The following is an 18,241-nucleotide window of genomic DNA, read 5'->3' on the forward strand; positions in this document are numbered from 1 at the left end:
TTTAGGTGCTAGATATGGGGAGGGGGAAAGTTGGATGAAATGTTTGAATGAAAGTTGCAATGGAAATAGCCACGCAGTTGGAGGCATCAGGAAAATGGAGTTTTCCAGGCTCCAAGTAGGGTGAAGCAAAATGGTTTGATTTAGGACACTTGTCCCTTGTTGGTCTTGCTCTTTTCAGGTAAGGTCATGCACCTCACAGTCCTGGCATCCCTACTGCTGCCCCTGATGAGTTTTATTTGTCCTAATGAACATAAAGAGCCTTGCAGCATCTTAAAGACTAACCCATTTGTGATGGCATAAGCCACCTGGTGTGGCTCCACTGTCAACGGGGCATGAATCCACTCCGGGTTTCAGTCAAAACCAGTCAGGACTCTAAAGGACTTTTGAGTTCTGACTGGTTCTGACTAAAACGTGGAGCGGATTCACTACCCACTGGCATCAGAGCCACCAGCCTCCACTGGTCAGCATGGCCATGGTAGTTGTGAGTCAACACATCTGTAAGACAGCAGGTTGGGAAAGGCTGCTATACTGGTTAGCCCAGCTGTGGCCCTAGGTAGCTGCAGGAATGTAAAGTCATTGGCCAAATCTACACCAAGCAGGATATGACACTTTGGCCTTTGCTAGACCTAAGGTTTATCCCGGGATCGTCCCGGAGTCATCCCTGTTCATGTAAATGACACACAGGGGATCCCGGGAGCAGGCAGGGACGACCCTGGGACGACCCCGGAATAAACCTTAGGTCTAGCTAAGGCCTTTGAAAACTTTTTGAAAACTGTACATGGAGTGTGTCCTGGGGCCCAACAGTTGTCGCTATTGTTATAAACCATTTTAAAGCAGCAGTGTAGATCCTGCCTAGGTCTGCACGAACACTAGAACAGAATACTGACTGCTTAGTTAGGACCAGAATCTAGATCAATTTTAAGGTATGCATCCAAGGCGCTGCTTATTGTGAAACCCACCAAACCATCGGCTTCATGTTTGAAAGCAGTGCCCCTCTTCCGACACTCAAAGTTCACTTTACGTGTTCCTCAGCCACCACTGTCCTCTCATCACCGGCAATTTAGGAGGGACTTTGCCTAGAGAGGAAAATTCCATAAGATGGACGTGGGGAGGCCAGGTCTCAGGTCACCACAGATTTCCACTGAAGCATTAGTTTGCATCTCTTAAATATGTAGCTTTGTGGTACTGATCTATCACTTCTTGGCAGTGTGCAGAATCCTCTCTCTTTTATTAAGGAAAGGAGAAAAACGATCAATCCAGATGAAAAGACCACTATTACCTGTCGGTGTAACCAGGCTGAGCTCTCATCTTCATGTTTCTGAAACAAAGCAACATAATTAAAATACTATCCGGTAGTTTACCATTTTGTGACAAGCCATTTTCAGTCTTTTAAAAAATGGGAACAACAAATGCTGCAGGGAAAGCTATTGGTTTTTAGATGGATGCAACACAAAATAAAACAGATTTAAAAATGCAATAACTAAGGCCTTAGCTAGACCTAAGGTTTATCCCGGGATCATCCTGGGGTCATCCTTGTTCATGTAAATGACACACAGGATATCCCGGGAGCAGGCAGGGACAATCCCGGGATAAACCTTAGGTCTAGCTAAGGCCAAAGGATTTTTTTTTTCTTAGTTACTGATTTTTTTTATTGCTTTCCTTTTTTTATGCTGCAAGGTGCTATGCAAACGTCTTAACATAGGAGCATTGGAAGCTGCCTTGTACTGAGTCAGACCATGGGTCCATCCAGCCCAGTGCTGTTGACACTGACTGGCAGCCATGGCTGTCCAGGGTCTCAGACAGGATTCCTTCCTAGCCCTACATGGAGAAGCCGAGGATTGAACCTCTGACCTTCTGCATGCTCAGCAGGTGCTGTAACACACTGAGCTATGGCCCCTCCTTCACTTATAGGGCAGCCAACTATTCCAAATGTTCATTGCTCAATCCACGGATCATTGCAACACATAGGCCCCATTCAGACAACACGCTAAACCAAGCTGCTTAACCACAAAATGGTTAATGGAATGCATTTTGTGATTAAGCAGCATGGTTTAGCGTGCTGTCTGAACGGGGCCATACAAACTTAAAATTTTACAATATTATTATACAATATAAAAAAGTTACACATAAGGTTAAAACAACAAAACTAAAATGATGGTAAGGTGGGTAAACAGCAAATCTACAGAAACCTTTAATAACCTGTCAATCAAATTGCATTCATATCTCTGAATCTTTATAACCTTCACACTGATCGTATCCCAAAACTTTGTTCTATATCTAGTAGCTTCCACTGCAAATACAGCAACCCTGTTTAGGGCAGCGTCTACCTGCTATAAATGAAGGGGTAAAAATAGATACCTTTGTGCAGACTCCTGTCGTTGCATCGCAGAGGGTCAGGATAGAAACGTTCTGTGCCCTGTTTAGCCAGTTTACTGCAACTTTGGTACTGGTTGCCCATTTCACCATAGTTATATAGTATTCCCTGAAAAACAAATGAGGGCATTTGAGTGCTATCATTGCATGCACTTAGGAAAATGATGCCACCAAGACGACGTGATGCTACAATGCTTTGTTTTCCAGATGCAACGTTAGTAGGGGGAGTGCGTGATTTCAACTGGAAACTGCCAATACACAGAGCAGAGTTGGCAGAAGGTACAGTAGATCTCCAGAAGTTTTGGACTTAAGCTCCCAGAAGCCCCTGCCAACCTGGCTAAGACTCAGGAATGCTGGGAGCTGAAGTCCAAATCATCTGGAGATCTTTTTACTTTTCAACCCTGCTCTATCACCATGTGTGTACAGAAACCAACATCTCCCCCTGACTGCATCAGAGCAAGATGTGAGACCCTCTTCATTGGTCTGACTAGCATCACCTGACAGTTTGGCTCCTCCCCACCCGGAATTGTCTCCTGCAGTGGCCATTACACCTGGTCACTGTGTACCTTCACGATGCAACATTAAATAATACTCCCTGGATATGCTTATTCGCCTTTCCTCTCTTCATCCCTTTTTGGTTTTTTCCGTTAACCATTGTATTAGAGTCCCATCTATTCTATTCTTTGTACACCACTTACAAACACATTAAGTACTAAAGAAATAACAACATCAACAGACAGCAAATAAATGACTCTGTTGTTCATTGCCTCCCTTACCAGTTTAAAATGTGAAGTGGGAAAACCATACGCAGGTCAATTGCATATAAACCACTTCTGCTTCTATGCATTGCTGCCAGTGTTTAATATTTAATTCATCCCAATGTTGTGTAAAGCTCTGGAACAATGCAGTTTTGGTCCAAATGTTTGACAATCTATGCTAAACGTTAATACCAGGGTGGGTGGGTGGGGGCAATAGGTCATTAACAGTTCAGCAGCAAGGAATAGGGAAGGACCCAGATAAAGTAAGGAGAGAAAAGTTAATTCAAAAATTTTCTGAAGAAATGGATGTTGCTGTGAGTTGCCAACTGTTCCATATTTTAACCAACCTGTGTTGTTGTTGTTGTCATCCTAATTAAACAACAACAATGAAGTACAAGAGGAAAGATCCCTGCCCCAAAGATCTTACAATCTAAAATTCCCCACAGGGTAATCAACAGAGGAAGAGGGAAGAAGTGGAGCCAGGAAAAGGATAATGCAATTATTTCTGTTACATGTACTAAAGCTCGGTTACAGGTTTAATTTTTTGTTTCAGTGCCTTGTCTTCTAGCCGATAATAAAGCCGGTACAATTAACTAAGCCTATAAAGTGTCATGAACTGCGGGGGGTGGGTGTTCACTGGGGACAGTGCTGTCGCCAAGGGTGGACAAAATATGGGCAAAAAAAATGGATGCAAGAGAAAATAATGTTCAAAAATGCATTCTATTAGAAGAATTGCTTGCAGAAAATGTGGATATTAGGCAAAATACATAAAGAAAGGCATGTGTTAGAAATGTGCACCAAAATGCCCATGCATTTTCAAACAAACATGAAAAAATAACCCTATTTTCAAAATTTGGGATGAACCGAATTGAAGGCTGGAGAAATGTTTGAAGTTCAAGATGAACTGAACCTAAGATTGGAAATAATGATGAACTAACACTGACAGAAGGAAGGCCACGGCAATTCACAGACTTCTTCCCCAGGTCCATGTCTGGGTGTGGAATTGTCACCCTTGTCAAGAGGGCACATCTGCTTACCACACTGAACAAATATGCGCAGCCTGGCCTATGAGCCAAACATGTCATAGACGTAACAAGACTGGGATACATTTTTTTATGTTCTGTACTTTGACCGTACTTTGAATTCCCTTAATACCTGATAGGAAAAAGAACCTTGCCTGGCATTACATTTTAATGTTGGAGGCACAGAGTGTGCGATTTGTTTTCCCCTCGAGCTCAGGAAAGGGCGAAACGGCTTGATAATGAACGTGCGCTGCCATTGTAAGGCTGACAAATCATGCAGCATTATCATATTCAAGTGGCAGGCCTGGGTCAAAGCCATCTTTAAATTATCATACAATGGCTTTTCGCAGTGTGTACAGTCCATAAAAATTTTATGAGTTCATTTGTTTGCCATAAAATATGCATAAGGAGTTGTTGCTCTCATTGGGATTAATGCGCTGCGTCGCAGGAGAAGACTCTTGTGTTCCGGAAAGGATGGGCGATGCATACAGAGGAGGGAGGAGTGGAGAAAAGGAGATGATCTGATTATCCAGAAAAGAAAAAAAAACAGCTGGAGATTAATTTTGTGTTTCTCTGCTATGTTTAGCGCAGGAATTCAGCTGCAGGGTGGGGTGGAATGGCTGAGTTTAGCAGTTTTGTGCGTTGCATGTGAAAAGAGGGAAGCACAACCATGCGCTGAACATTGAAGAGCTTAATACCCCCACCTTTCTCTCTCTCACACACATACACACACACACACCACAGATCTAACCCAGTATATCCACTATAAGGGTAGCTTATTTTACGATTATTAAAGGAAGTAAGATGAGGAGATAATGAAAAACTCCTCTCAGCTGCTGGCTTACTCAATAAAAGAATAATTACAAAAGCAGGACAAATAGTTGTCTTCAGCTGTGTCCACCCCCACCCCATGACCCAAAGCAGCTGGGATCCGGAGCTTTTTTGATATTGCTTGATGTCTCTACTTACTGCAAATACTGGTGATGATGGATGTGAAATCTAAAATCCTTTCCTTAAGCTTTAGCACAGCCCCTCAGTCGTTTTAAGATAATGGAATACACTGAGGTGTTCAGACAATGATGATGCCGGGACAACGGATCTATCAGATTCCATCGCCAGGATGTCCAAATTCTGCACAAAGAATATAGCAGGGATCCCCAGCCTTTTGGGGTCAGTAGGTACATTTGGAGTTTTGATAGAGTATTGTGGGCACTGTCACAAAATGGCTGCCATGGTGTCTTGCCCATTCATATAATGGCTACTGTAGTGGACATGGCTAGACACCACTCATTCACCAGACTTGCTTGAGAACCCAAGTAAAAGGCTGAGGTGGGGCGGGTGCGCTCCAAAATATAAATCCACCCTTTTGAATTTAAATAAAGAAGGGCAGCACTTCGCTTTGCAGTATGCTTCGCTCCTCTGATGCCATGTTTCTCACCTGCTCAAGGGTCTCTACTTCCCTTGCTCGGCTTCATCCATTTTCTTCGGCTGCCCCTTACGCCTGGAACGCTCTTCCAGAACATTTGAGAACTACAAGTTCAATCGCAGCTTTTAAAGCTCAGCTAAAAACTTTTCTTTTTCCTAAAGCTTTTAAAACTTGATTTTGCTCTGACTTTATACTGCCTGTTTGGTGCATTCTCTTCCCCTCCTTATTGTTTTATTATGATTTTATTAGAATGTAAGCCTATGCGGCAGGGTCTTGCTATTTATTGTTTTACTCTGTACAGCACCATGTACATTGATGGTGCTATATAAATAAACAAATAAATAAATAAATAAATAATAATAATAATAATAATAATAATAATAATAATAATAATAAAGAAATAAAATAAAAATCAGTAGGGGCAGGGAACCTGGCAGACACCAAGAGCACTACATTGTTACTAGAGCAGTTTGTGTGGTCTGTGTAGGATGATAGTAGGTGATGAGGAGGGCCAGGATCTCTTCTCGATCCTCCCAGAGTGCAGGACACGGACTAATGGGCTTAAGTTACAGGAAGCTAGATTCCGGCTGGACATCAGGAAAAGCTTCCTGACTGTTAGAGCAGTACGACAATGGAACCAATTACCTAGGGAGATTGTGGGCTCTCCCACACTAGAGGTCTTCAAGAGGCAGCTGGACAGCCATCTGTCAGGGATGCTTTAGGGTAGATTCCTGCATTGAGCAGGGGGTTGGACTCGATGGCCTTATAGGCCCCTTCCAACTCTACTATTCTATGATTCTATGTAATTCTGATTCATATGATTTGGGCTGGATAGGATTAATAGCCATGATGGAAGAGACCTGTGATGCAGAGAAACTGTTGCAAATTTCAAAGAGTGGGATCCCAAACTACTCAAGATTGTTATTATTATTATTATTGTTATTGTTATTGTTGTTATTATTATTATATTTATTTGTATCCTGCCTTTTGCCCAATACTGGGCCTCATGGTTGCCAGCTAGGGCCTATGAGTAGGCCCTGTACTCCCATCAGTCTGAAATTAGAGCCCATTTCAGTGTTAATGCTGACATCCATTGTGATTCATCTGCATTCACTGCACATTTGGATCAGTTCCTCATCCCACTTCCCAGGCCCTGGTTTGCTCCTTGTGTGACCCTGGTCATGTCTAAATATTTAACTTTTGAATACTTTGCTCATCTTGGTAGACTTCAAGGTGAGCTTGGAATGTTAAATTAAATTTGATACTGATAATGTACTCCACAGAGTGTAGATTAACCTTAGCGATATATTGGATGCATGATACAGCACAAAATCATTGATTCGGCTACCCTGGAGGGTATCCAAAGCTTTTAGTTAATCAGAGGTTTTGAAGAGCAAAAGCACCATTTCCATAAGGTTATGCTGACATGAAATCCCATTGTTTTCAAAAGGATTCGTTTCCAAATTAAGCGTGCTTGCTGCTTTGAGATGGATAACTCCCGGGGCTAACAGTCAAAAGACACGGTGCAGCCATTCCTTCTATCCCTCCTTAACGGATTTTCTGTGGTAAGAAAAAAGATGGAAGTAATGGTGGGAAAACACAGGAGGGTTACAAATGGAAGACAATGTTGCTTTGGCCCCCTGTAAAGTTCTGGCGATTGTCAGGCGATTGTCCAGTAAAAAACAATGTGGTGTAGTGGTTAAAGGGTTGGACTGTGATTGAAAAGATCCAAGTTCTAGCCCCCACTCGGCCATGAAGCTCACTGGGTGACTTCAGGCCGGCCACTGACTCTCAACTTAACCTACCTCACAGGGTTGTTGTGAAAATAAAATGGAGAGGAGCTGCTTTGGGTTCTTCACAAGAGGAAAAAAGAAGGATATAAATGAAATAAATAAATAAATAGCCTTGGGTAGGATCCAGGATCTGCATTCTGCAAGAGAATGGTACCTTCCATCAGAGAAAGGCCTCTGCTTGTGGAAGGTCCCTCCACCTGAATTTTGGTAATCCCCCCATGCCACAGGTCTCCTGACTCTCTGTGTAGCGTTTCCCGGAGCCAGAGAGGCTGCCATAGGAACGATGGGGTGTGGTAGCCCATTTCTGCCAGCACAGCCAATCCAGTGTAAATCTAGATCCATCCCCTTGTCTGGAAGCACCCAAGGTCACAGTGAAAAGTCTAATCAGTTGGAATGAGGGGGACTTATAGGGTTACAATGCTGGAACCACTTCTCATCACGGCACAGCCCAATACAGAGGCATGGAGTGTTATCGACTGGATTTCATCCATCTGAGAACACTGGCTTGATCAACGTCAAGTTGACATTTGGAAGTTCATTTGAAATTCTATGGAGTTCTGACCTAGAAGAGTGGGCTCAATTTCATGCAGGTGGATCATAGTTTGGTTGTTGTTGTTGTTGTTGTTGTTATTCTTTTTGCAGTCTCAAAGCCCCCCTCCCCAAGTGCTAAGGTGCCCTAGGCCAACAAGGTAAACTAGAGCAAGGAAGCCAATGGCAAGCAGAGGGGCCAAGAGAAATCTGCATAGCCCAACCCACTTTGTCAGCAAATGAGACCAGCACCCAAGAAAAGGGGAGGAGGGAAGAGAGAGTAGAATTAGAAATTGTAAGAGCAAACAAAGGAAATTTAATGACAGTTTTGGTACACCATACTCTCAGGTCCTCATCCTTGGCCAGTACAGCACAAACCTCATTCTCGGATCATCGGGAGGAGTCATTTCCAAATCATGAGTAGGCCCGTTCAAACCGATGACATGTAAGGAAATGCTTGGATTTTCTGTTCCAACCTAGAAGGTAAAATGAAGATGGAATGATAAGAAACTGGTCAATAAACTATGTAGGTTCGGATCCAGACTCGTCATAGACTTATTGAAATCGGTGACAGTCATGACCAGTCTCACTGACTTCCATGGGTGTACTCTAACCATGACTAAGACCTAAGGTTTATCCTGGGATCGTCCCGGGGTCGTCCCTGCCTACTCCTGGGATATCCTGTGTGTCATTTACATGAACAGGGATAACCCCGGGACGATCCCAGGATAAACCTTAGGTCTAGCTAAGGCCTAAGCCTGGTTCCAACCCATAGCTGGTTTATAAGTCAGTTAAATGGGTATAAATAAATAAATAAATAAGAATGTTGGTGCTGGGCATAGTTTTAGCATCAGACTAAGGATTAGGACAATACAGAATTTACAGGTCTAGCTGAGGGTCGAACTACATATTTCTCATAGTTCTGTAACTGTTTTCCACTGTGTGTGTTTTTAAAGTGCAAAGCAGTTATGGATCCCCAGTCACTCTGGGGATGGGGGTGAGTTGGGGGAAACCCACCCTACAAATCAGCTCAGTTTTCAGCTTCAAAGCAAAGGAGCTGCTGGCCAAGAACCTCAAAAGTTTAGCATATGGGATTGTATCCTTTCTCAACACAATTGCATCTTTGTACTCACACATGGGGAAGCAGTGTGTGTGTGTGTGTGTGTGTGTGTGTGTGTGTGTGATTTTAAGCAAACAAACTTCTGGTGAGAAAAGAGAGAGATGATGCCCCCACTCCTCTCCCTCTCTACCCCACTGGTGCTCTGTTCCACCAGAAGCTGCTGACCACAACTTTGCAGGAAAACACCTCTCTAAGACAGGAATGCAGAACCTCAAGCCGGGGGCCAAACCAGCCTGTCTTGGGATCCAAATCCAGTCTTCCAGGGTTCACCCAAAGGGCTCTCCCCCTTCTCCTCCCCGCACCCCCTTCCTCCTACCACTGATCATTGAGAAGTTTCCCAGAATTTGTGCAGTTTTTTTCCCCCCCATTCTAAAAGGTTGAAATGCTTTGCCTAAGGCCTTAGCTAGACCAGCGGTTAGCGCGGGCTGATACCCAGGATCGCCCCTGTGCATCCAGATGACACACAGGGGATCCCGGGCTCAGGCAGGAGTCAACCCTCCCTTGCCCCGGGGTAACGGGTGCCACTTTTGGCCCAGTATTTCCCACGGCCTTGGGCTGAGCCCGAGACTGCGAGCATGTAGACCGTTCCGCTGCTTTTCCCGGTTACCGCAATTACTCGCGAGTAGCTGGGGAAAGCGGCGGACGGGGCGCAGGAGCGCTGCGGCCATCAGGGCTAGGGTGGGGGGAGTGGGGAAAGCCATTAATTTTTTAAAAAAACCACTTACCTGAGCGCACGAGCGTTCATGCACATGACCCCTTCAAGACGAAAAAAAATGGTGGACGCGACGGGGTCCTTTCTTGACCGCATCGTGCCTGAGGTGTAGACTACATTGAGAGCCTGCGATAGTTGCATTGTGGGCTCTCCCCTCCTCACCACCAGATTATCAGGTAGGTCTAGCAAAGGCCTAAGGCTTAGTAACTGGCTATAAGAGCTTTAAGCTACAATCGGTTGGGTTTTGTCCCTGACACTTTTTCTGTCACCTTCGCCCCCTCCACTGGAAGGCGGCCTGCAAGAGCTTCTCTGAAATGGAATTTGCTCCTCAGGCTGAAAAAGATTTGACACCCCCCCCGATCTAAGAGCTGTACGTGATCACGGAATTTGGCCCGGAGGTGATTAGGACTGCAGCTAAGCTATTGACTGAGAAATGAATCTGTTTTTCTGATTATGTTCATGTTCTCAATTTTCAAATAGGTAAAAGTAAAAAAGAAAAAAACCTTGAATGTTAATTAGCACGATGAATTGACTCTATCTTACCTTTGGGTAATGGTAGGTTTCCACTTTAGGGTAAAGGCTGCCCGTGAACATGGGAATCTCCATTGTGGGGACTCTGGAGTCATCGATAGTTGCGTATGCTAATCTTGTGCCATCAGGGGACCACCAGTGTGCAATGTGGGTCTTTAGGATCTCTTCTGCATATACAAAAGAGAGGGAAAAGAAGACTGTGACATTCAAAACGTTAGTGAACAGAGAAATGTTAAGAACAGAAACCAAATCTATTAGTAGCACATCACAAGGAGAAAAAGCAGTTAGCAAAGAATACTGAAATATAACCTGGTATTCCTTTGAACGTACAGAATCTCCAACCTCAGTCAGATTTGTGTTACACCACATAAAAGAATACTTCATCATCATAGAGCACTGAGCAAGGGAAATGAAGAATCGATAGCTGTTGATTCCAATGACTGTTATGTCCCACTAAAAGTATTTTGGAAGAGCTAGTTCCTTAGGCTACAATCCTATGCTCAATTACCTGGAATAAGCCCCAGTGAACATAGTATGACCTTTTCGGACCTTTTACGATCCATGTATATTTTATTTTTACATTTTCCTATTACATTTATATGTTTTTCAGGGTGACACACAAAACAATCTTCCAAATAGAACTCTTCCCCCTCACAATTTCAGAGTATAGTGCACTAGGCAAGGTCATAATACCCAAGGTACCTCAGCAAGCAAGCTAATGTTTTCCTAGTCAAATGGAACTGCATTTGAAGGGTATGTCCCAGACAGTTAACAGAGGGCTAATAACTGGAACAATGGCATGAAGACAATGAAAAAGTTAAGATGGAATCCAGTTGGCTGGGGAATGCTGGGAGTTGTAGAACATTTTTCTGTCTAAACATGTACCTTTAGTTACCAAAGGTAAGTGTTCATGGCCATCGAGTCCAACCCCCTGATCAATGCAGGAATCCACATTAAAGTGTAGCTGTCCAGCTGCCTCTTGAAGGCCTCTAGTGTGGAAGAGCCCATGACCTCCCTAGGTCATTGGTTCCATTGTCGTACTGCTCTAACAGTCAGAAAGTTTTTCCTGATGTCCAGCCAGAATCTGGCTTCCTGTAACTTGAGCCCATTATTCTGTGTCCTGCACTCTGGGAGGATCAAGAAGAGATCCCGGCCCTCCTCTGTGTGACAACCTTTCAAGTGCTGATAGAAACCTTTCCCCTTTCCAAAATTTTAACAGGGCAGAATCTAAAATTCCGACATCGAAAGTTTAGTATCAAATAATTAATATGCACTTGTGACGAACTAAACGTATGGTGACCGATTTGCTATGTGCAATTTAAGTCATGCAGGAAACAAAGAACTCCTTCACATGGTGTGTAGTTGCATGAACTGACCTAAAGAGAAGGAAAGATAAAACAAAGCAATCATCCAATTTTGGGATATATATATATATATTTGACGGAATAATGCAAAAACACTAGGATTCCTCCATCTTATATAGCAATTAAATTGGTCAAAAAGGATGCATTGGGGGCAATTTTGGGGTGGATGAAGGCAAACAAGCTGAAGCTTAATCCAGAGAAGATCGAAGTGATGTGGGTGGGGAAAATCTGTGGATTGACATGGAGGTGTGCAACTGACTCTGGATGGGGCCTGCAACACAGTTTGGGACTCAGCACATACCCTGAAAGCGCAAGTGTTACTGGTCAGGAGTGGTTTTAGTAGCTCCAGCTGATTCTGCTACTGCTCCATCTAGAAAGAGCTGACTTTTTCCATAACTGCGCCACCCTAAATGTGTTGGGTACTAAACAATCCAAATTGTTGGGCAATTAAGTTCAGCCAGAGGTGAGAATTTATACGCGAAGGTATTTGTGAAGCAAGTCCTTTAGCCCACCAGGAAAAATACACAGTAATGCTATTCTAAAATCCAGATTAATTATTTGACCTCTAGTCCTGGAAATTTCAGTGGTAGAACTGAATGCAGAAACCAATTGTTACAATCACACATGACAGAATGTATCAGGAATAAGGATGTTGCGGGCGCCTGACTGGGTCAGGGAGTCCAATGGAATCCCCCACGTCTGCTCCTCAGATCCAGCTCCCTGGGCCATGGGGCATTCATGGGCCGGCTCTTTGAGCGCCCTGTGGCCCAACAAGCACCCAGCCACTGTCCACCCTCATCTGGAGTGTCCATTGTTGCGCACAGTGGAGGCTCCGAAAACTACATATTTCCTATCTCGTGTAAATAGCAGCCATAAAGGCCCCATTTAAGCTAAATTAAAGAAGTGAACGCAACATGGGAAATGCGCAGTTTCCGGCGCCTCCGTTGTGCGCAACAATGAAGACGGTTAAATGTGCTTGCAGTTTCATCGGGTGCTCACAGAGCTGCAAAGAAGCTTGTGCAGTACTACGAGCGATGGTGGTCAATGGCTTGGTGAGCGTCCAAAGGAGCCAGATTCGTGTGAGTTCATCCATTCCTAACCATGAGTGTCATAGCTTTTCCAACAATGGGTTTTAACAAAAATATATTTGTGTGTCCTAGTCAAGTTAGCATTGCAAAGACAAAAACACACAGTTTGGAAGATATTGTTGGCTCATTTTCCATTTCATTCTTTGTACTTATTATTATTATTATTTATTTATTTATTTATATAGCACCATCAATGTACATGGTGCTGTACAGAGTAAAACAGTAAATAGCAAGACCCTGCCGCATAGGTTTACATTCTAATATTCTCTTTTAATGCCATTTTTTTTTAAAAAAACCACCTTTTTCTAACAGGTACAATTCACTAATGAAATGTCTGATGGGAATAAAACGAGAGGGCTGGCAAGTCCTTGACAATTCAGCATTAATCAGGAATTACTTTATTCTGCAAACGTCTTTGTCAGGTCACTCAGGCTTAATGAAGCACTTCAAGAGAAGAGCATGTGAGATTCTAATGCAGCTTCTGGAGGGCGTTTTCACATGATATTTAACTGCATAGATTATATCCCCGCGCCCCCCCCCCCCAGGATGCTGATGCATGGTGGATCTTGATGAAAAGGGTAACCAATCCCAGCAAAAGACTCATCTGTAGGAATAATAGGCCATAATATCCACCCAAAATGAATCCAGTACAGTGGCACTTTTGCGATGGTGTGTGTCATGAATTTTCAAAACAAATGCCCACTTTCGTTTGATATATGAAGCAGGCTCAGAAAATTGATTGGGTGAGTGTAAACTTACATATTAGGCTTAGGTTAAGGAACAGTGTGGGATAAATAATGAGACCATAAGAAACGCCATGCTGGATCACACCAGGGGTCCATCTAGTTCAGCATTCTGTCCACATGGTGGCAAAACAGATACCCACAGGAAACCCATAAACACAGACATGAGAGCAACGCCACCTTCCCACTAGGGGATGGATAAATCATGAGGCACCCACCTCGCAAGTTCGCCAAGTGCTGCTCAGCTGAACCTGTTCCGGGAGCTGGCCCAGCTGAGCGCTCAGCGATGCACACTTTCCGGTGAGTGCGCAATTCCCCTGGCACAACATTAGCGTGTCCAGGGAAATTGTGCATTTTCTGGAAACCCCACTTTGCCTCCCTCCCTCCACACCAATTGTGGCCCTTAAAGGCCCTCTTGTACTACAACCGGGCCTTTAAGGCCATGATCAACACAGGGGAGGGGGGAAATCGCATTTCTCCCACCACCACCACCGATGGGAGCTTCAAAAGCCTTGTTAATAAGCCCCCCATCAGCAGGGGGGGGAACACAAGGCTGGGGAAATTGCATATTTCCCCCTGCTGTGTTAATGGTGTCATTGAGCTATGGCCCCTCCCAGAACCACAATTCAGCACTCACCTAGATGCTCTGCTGTTTTCAGTGGGAATTGGTCTGTATAACTAGGCTGGCCCCATGTCCTAGTCACAGAACCCTTGATCTGAACGCATCCTCTGTTTGAAGGCCTGCCAGGTTCAGTTTCAAGATAAGAAAGCAGAGCGGTAGGCGGCTTTGAGGTTGCCCACCCAGAGTTAGCACATGGGGCACAGATTGAGCAGACCATCTGCTTATAGCCTTGCCCACTCTGGTGAGAAGTACAATCTCTCTTTTTAAATTATAGTAATTCCTCCTAAATGTGCATCTGTACATATAAATCAGTGTACGCAAATCTATGCTTTCTTTTTGGTGATGCATTTCCTCTCCTTTTTTTTTTGGCAGTGTGCAAGTAGCCACCTTCTGCATCTCTCTCTCTCTCTCTCTCTCTCTCTCTCTCTCTCTCTCTCTCTCTCTCTCTCTCTCTCTCTCTCCCTTTAGGCATGACAGCTTTGACAGCAGAGTTATTTCGCACTGGCTGCTTGTGAAAGCAGCCTCCTTTCTGGCTTCCCACCCTCCCATGCTGGTTAGTCACTGGACCCACCTGGCTGCTGTGAATCACCTCCCCCCCACCAGCCCAGCACATTTAAATTTCAGAGCTGTGCAGCCATTTATGGGCTCCCTGATCCCTTTTGTTAGTATTTTCCAGCTATTTGTCTTCCTCCGAAGGCGAGACAAAACCTTACACAGAGTGCCCCATAAAACAGACCTGCAGCACAGAGATAAATAAGGCGCATTCAATGCAGCAAAGACAAACCCATTTCAACCCCGATAAAGGAATCAGCCAGATCCTATCACAGCAAACCTTTAGGGCTTACAATAAGAAGACACTTTTCCAGTAATAAATAGCAATTAGCTTTTGAAACATCGAGGCCGTATCTCCGAAGAGCAGGGAAAATTGCATAATGACTGCAGAGGGTAATAATAAGGATATTGTTGTGTTCTCCCTGCTTTCAAGAAGGGAGGGAAACTCCAAGGACAACACTGTAATGTTTCATTTCTCTTGGACGGGAGTGCACTGGAGACTTGTCGTGTCCCTGTAAATTGCCACTTCATTTCCAAATATGCAGGCAGAGCAGGTAGCAGAACCCGAAGTCAGTATCAAATTTCAAAAGTAACCGTATTGACACTAACTGAGAGAGCTGAACCTGTAATAGCACATTTTAGTCCTGAAAAAATCATTAATGTTTGTGTCCCTCTATTCCAGGTGCTGTAAAAACAAACAAACCAACCTGAAATGCCCTTCAGTAAGCAGTGGAATTGGTTCTGTGCTGATGGCTTCCCAGAATAAGTGGGATTTTCCTGGCTATGTGGGTAGAATAATAAGAGCCTGGATTCACTGACTTTCAGTGCCCTAAATTGCTGCCTAGCCCTGCTATAATGTTAACCTGGCCGTGTTGTGCATTTGTCACATCCGGCTCCCCATACACATTTCAAGGGCTGAGGTGGAGAATACATAGGCCCTTTCTATACCAGCCATTTTTCCAGGGATCATCTCAGGATCATCCCTGTGTGTCCACAGGGGATCCTAGGATAAGGGAGGGATGATCCCTCCATTTCCCCAGGATAACAGAGACCTCAGTTATCCCGGTTTTACATGTGGTCCTGGGATGATCCCAAGGACTGCAGGCGGTGTGGGTGCCCATCCCGGCTTCTTCCCTCTTCCCCGTAAGTAGCAGGGGGGGGGTCATCAGAGGGAAGGAGCCAGGACGGGGGGAGTCTAGGGCCCTCGGGGGTGGGGTGGGGAGCAGGGTTGGGACCTTTTTTTCCTTACCTTTTAATTTTCGCTGGAGTGCAAGTGCTCTTTAAAAAAAAAATGGCGGCCGCAACGGGCGTGATGTCCGTGACATCATGTGGCCCGTTTAGACTGAGGGCAACGATCCCAGAAGCAGGTTAGTCCAGGATCACCCCCTCTCCCTCCCTCTACACCTGTAGGTGTAGAAAGGGCCATAGTTGCATTTCCTGGGACAGTGCCACCACTCTTGCAAGGTAACTGAAACAGGGCAAAATAAGAACCGCTCTTCAGAAATTCCAGGCTAAGATTGGGCTGTTACAACAAATTATGGGGAAATAAGCAGGTGCAACCTGAAAGCGATTAATGCAAAATTGCACAGCCCCAAGCCAAACTATATCAGTGGCCCGCATTTAGCCACCTGTGAATTGGAAGTGACTGTTTTGATCCAGCCCTCATATGTGTGTGCATGAACTCATGCATGTGTGTGACTATGAAAGATAAGGGAGATTCCAGATAGAGGGTATCTAGTGCTACCGTTCAAAAGCCATCATGTAGCTCTTCCCTCTTTCCCCTCTTAATGGATTGATGGGGTTTTTTTTATGGTATGAAAAAAATCTGAAGGAAGTGGTAAGAAAGCATGGGAGGGTTACAAATAGAAGACGATGACTGACACATGGACCTCCAGTAGATTTTCTGAATGAGGCAGGGCAACTGCACCACCAAAGCCTCCCCTGGAAGGACCCCCCAAAATTGGGGTGCTCTGGTACTGGGCTCCAGAATGCTCAAGAATCCATACTCAGGATGACTGAACAGCTTTAACTACCTGCCATGCGCCTGTTCGTAGTGAAAGAAAAAAATAATTTTCCAGCCGTGACATGTCTCTTTATTAAGGCTGTCACCCACTCAAGGATATCTAGGCCAATAATCCATATGGCTTTTACTTAATGAATCCATTCATCAGTTGATTACATTTGCACGTGTTTGTATGTGAGTAAAAACAAACGGCCTTCAAGCAAAAAGCATATTTTGTTTTTAGATGATCCATGGTTGTGCATCAGTAAGAGGCATTTTAGAAGAGGTATTCTGTGCTAGGTCAAAGGAAAAGGGGAATGCCTCTTTCAACATGGTGAAGGTAGTATAAGTTCGCCTCCTCCAAGCTTGGTGTTGTCCAGATGTGTTTGTACAGCTCAGATGCAGACTAACACATCTGGAAGATGCTTGACTGGGGAAGGATGGTATTAGTATTGCTAATAAATAAATTGATGAAATCTGCGGTCTGATTTATCAAGGCACTTTTTTAGACAATTATAAGTTTATAAAAATAGATTAATCTAACAAATTAATTGAATAAACACTGGAGCCCTTATATTTATAGTTTAAATTGTGTGAACTTGTTTAAGTGACGTAAGATTTCCCCTGGGTTGGGCAGCAGCTTTTCTTTGCTTCTAATTTTGAGGCAGAGCAGGAAGTGTGGAAAGCAGAAAGAGAAAAAGTTTTGTTCATTGTCCTTGGACTGAACAATGCAGAACAAGCTGAATGTTCAGTCTATTTCAGATCAGGAGGGAGTGGAGAGGCAGATGGAACGGAAATCAATGCTAACGCTGCATAATGAAACCACGTGGCCCCGACATTGAACTCAAAATTTGTAGCCCACACTTCCCTTGTGTTTGAGAAGATACAGAATTACCAGCAGTATCCTTGGCACTATGTGTGTGTCTACACCATGCCTATATCCCAGGAACTTCCCAGGATCATCCCTGCGCATCCAAATGACACTCAGGGGATCCCGGGAGCAGGCAGGGACGATCCCTCCATTTGCCTGGGATAATCCTTAGATGTAGAAAGGGCCTACGTTTTCCTTTGTTTTTAATGCTGGGGGTGGGCGACACATTGCTGGCACACAGGTCACCTGATCTCAGCCTCCTCTTCTATGGTGAGATGTGTTGTATTTCTATCGAAAATGTTGTCATTATTTCCAAATTTGCATTTATACTAGGGCTGTGCGCGGACACCCAACCCTCCATCCAACTTTGGAGTCTGATTTGCTTCGGATCTGGATCCAGATCAGCTGAGTGCGAGGCTGAGGGAGGTTGAAGGTGCCCTATCCCAACTCCACACACTCACCCCGAAACTCACCCAAACCTGCCCCAGCAACTTGTTGTCCCCCATCATGTCCGCACTCGTGCCCAGGACTTACTGGACCCGTCTTTTCATACATGGCAGCCACCTTCATAGGAGCCACCATTTTTACCAAAGATGGGGTGTTCATCTCATCATAGATCTATGTCGCACACAACGGCAGCCTTATAAGACCCATCTTGTGCTGGGCGTGTAAAGACAGGTCTGATAAAGCCCGGGCACAAGCGGACGATTCAAAGGCCCTGCCAGGGCTTCTGAAT

General features: G+C 44.5%; 1 protein-coding gene across 4 annotated transcripts in view; it reads right to left on the bottom strand.

Moving 5' to 3' along the window:
• The window catches only part of DPP6 (dipeptidyl peptidase like 6), a 562,250-nt gene that overhangs the window by 50,923 nt on the left and 493,086 nt on the right, over nt 1-18,241 (bottom strand). For all 4 annotated transcript variants that reach the window (XM_063126315.1, XM_063126297.1, XM_063126324.1 and 1 more), the window contains exons 9-12: nt 10,276-10,430; nt 8,279-8,376; nt 2,359-2,482; nt 1,280-1,318 (exon numbers count right to left, since the gene is read on the bottom strand). In XM_063126315.1, the coding sequence (XP_062982385.1) occupies nt 1,280-1,318; nt 2,359-2,482; nt 8,279-8,376; nt 10,276-10,430 (416 nt within the window). The remainder of the gene's footprint in view (nt 1-1,279; nt 1,319-2,358; nt 2,483-8,278; nt 8,377-10,275; nt 10,431-18,241) is intronic.

This window comes from Elgaria multicarinata, chromosome 1 (genome assembly GCF_023053635.1).
Source record: "Elgaria multicarinata webbii isolate HBS135686 ecotype San Diego chromosome 1, rElgMul1.1.pri, whole genome shotgun sequence".
NCBI lineage: Eukaryota > Metazoa > Chordata > Lepidosauria > Squamata > Anguidae > Elgaria > Elgaria multicarinata.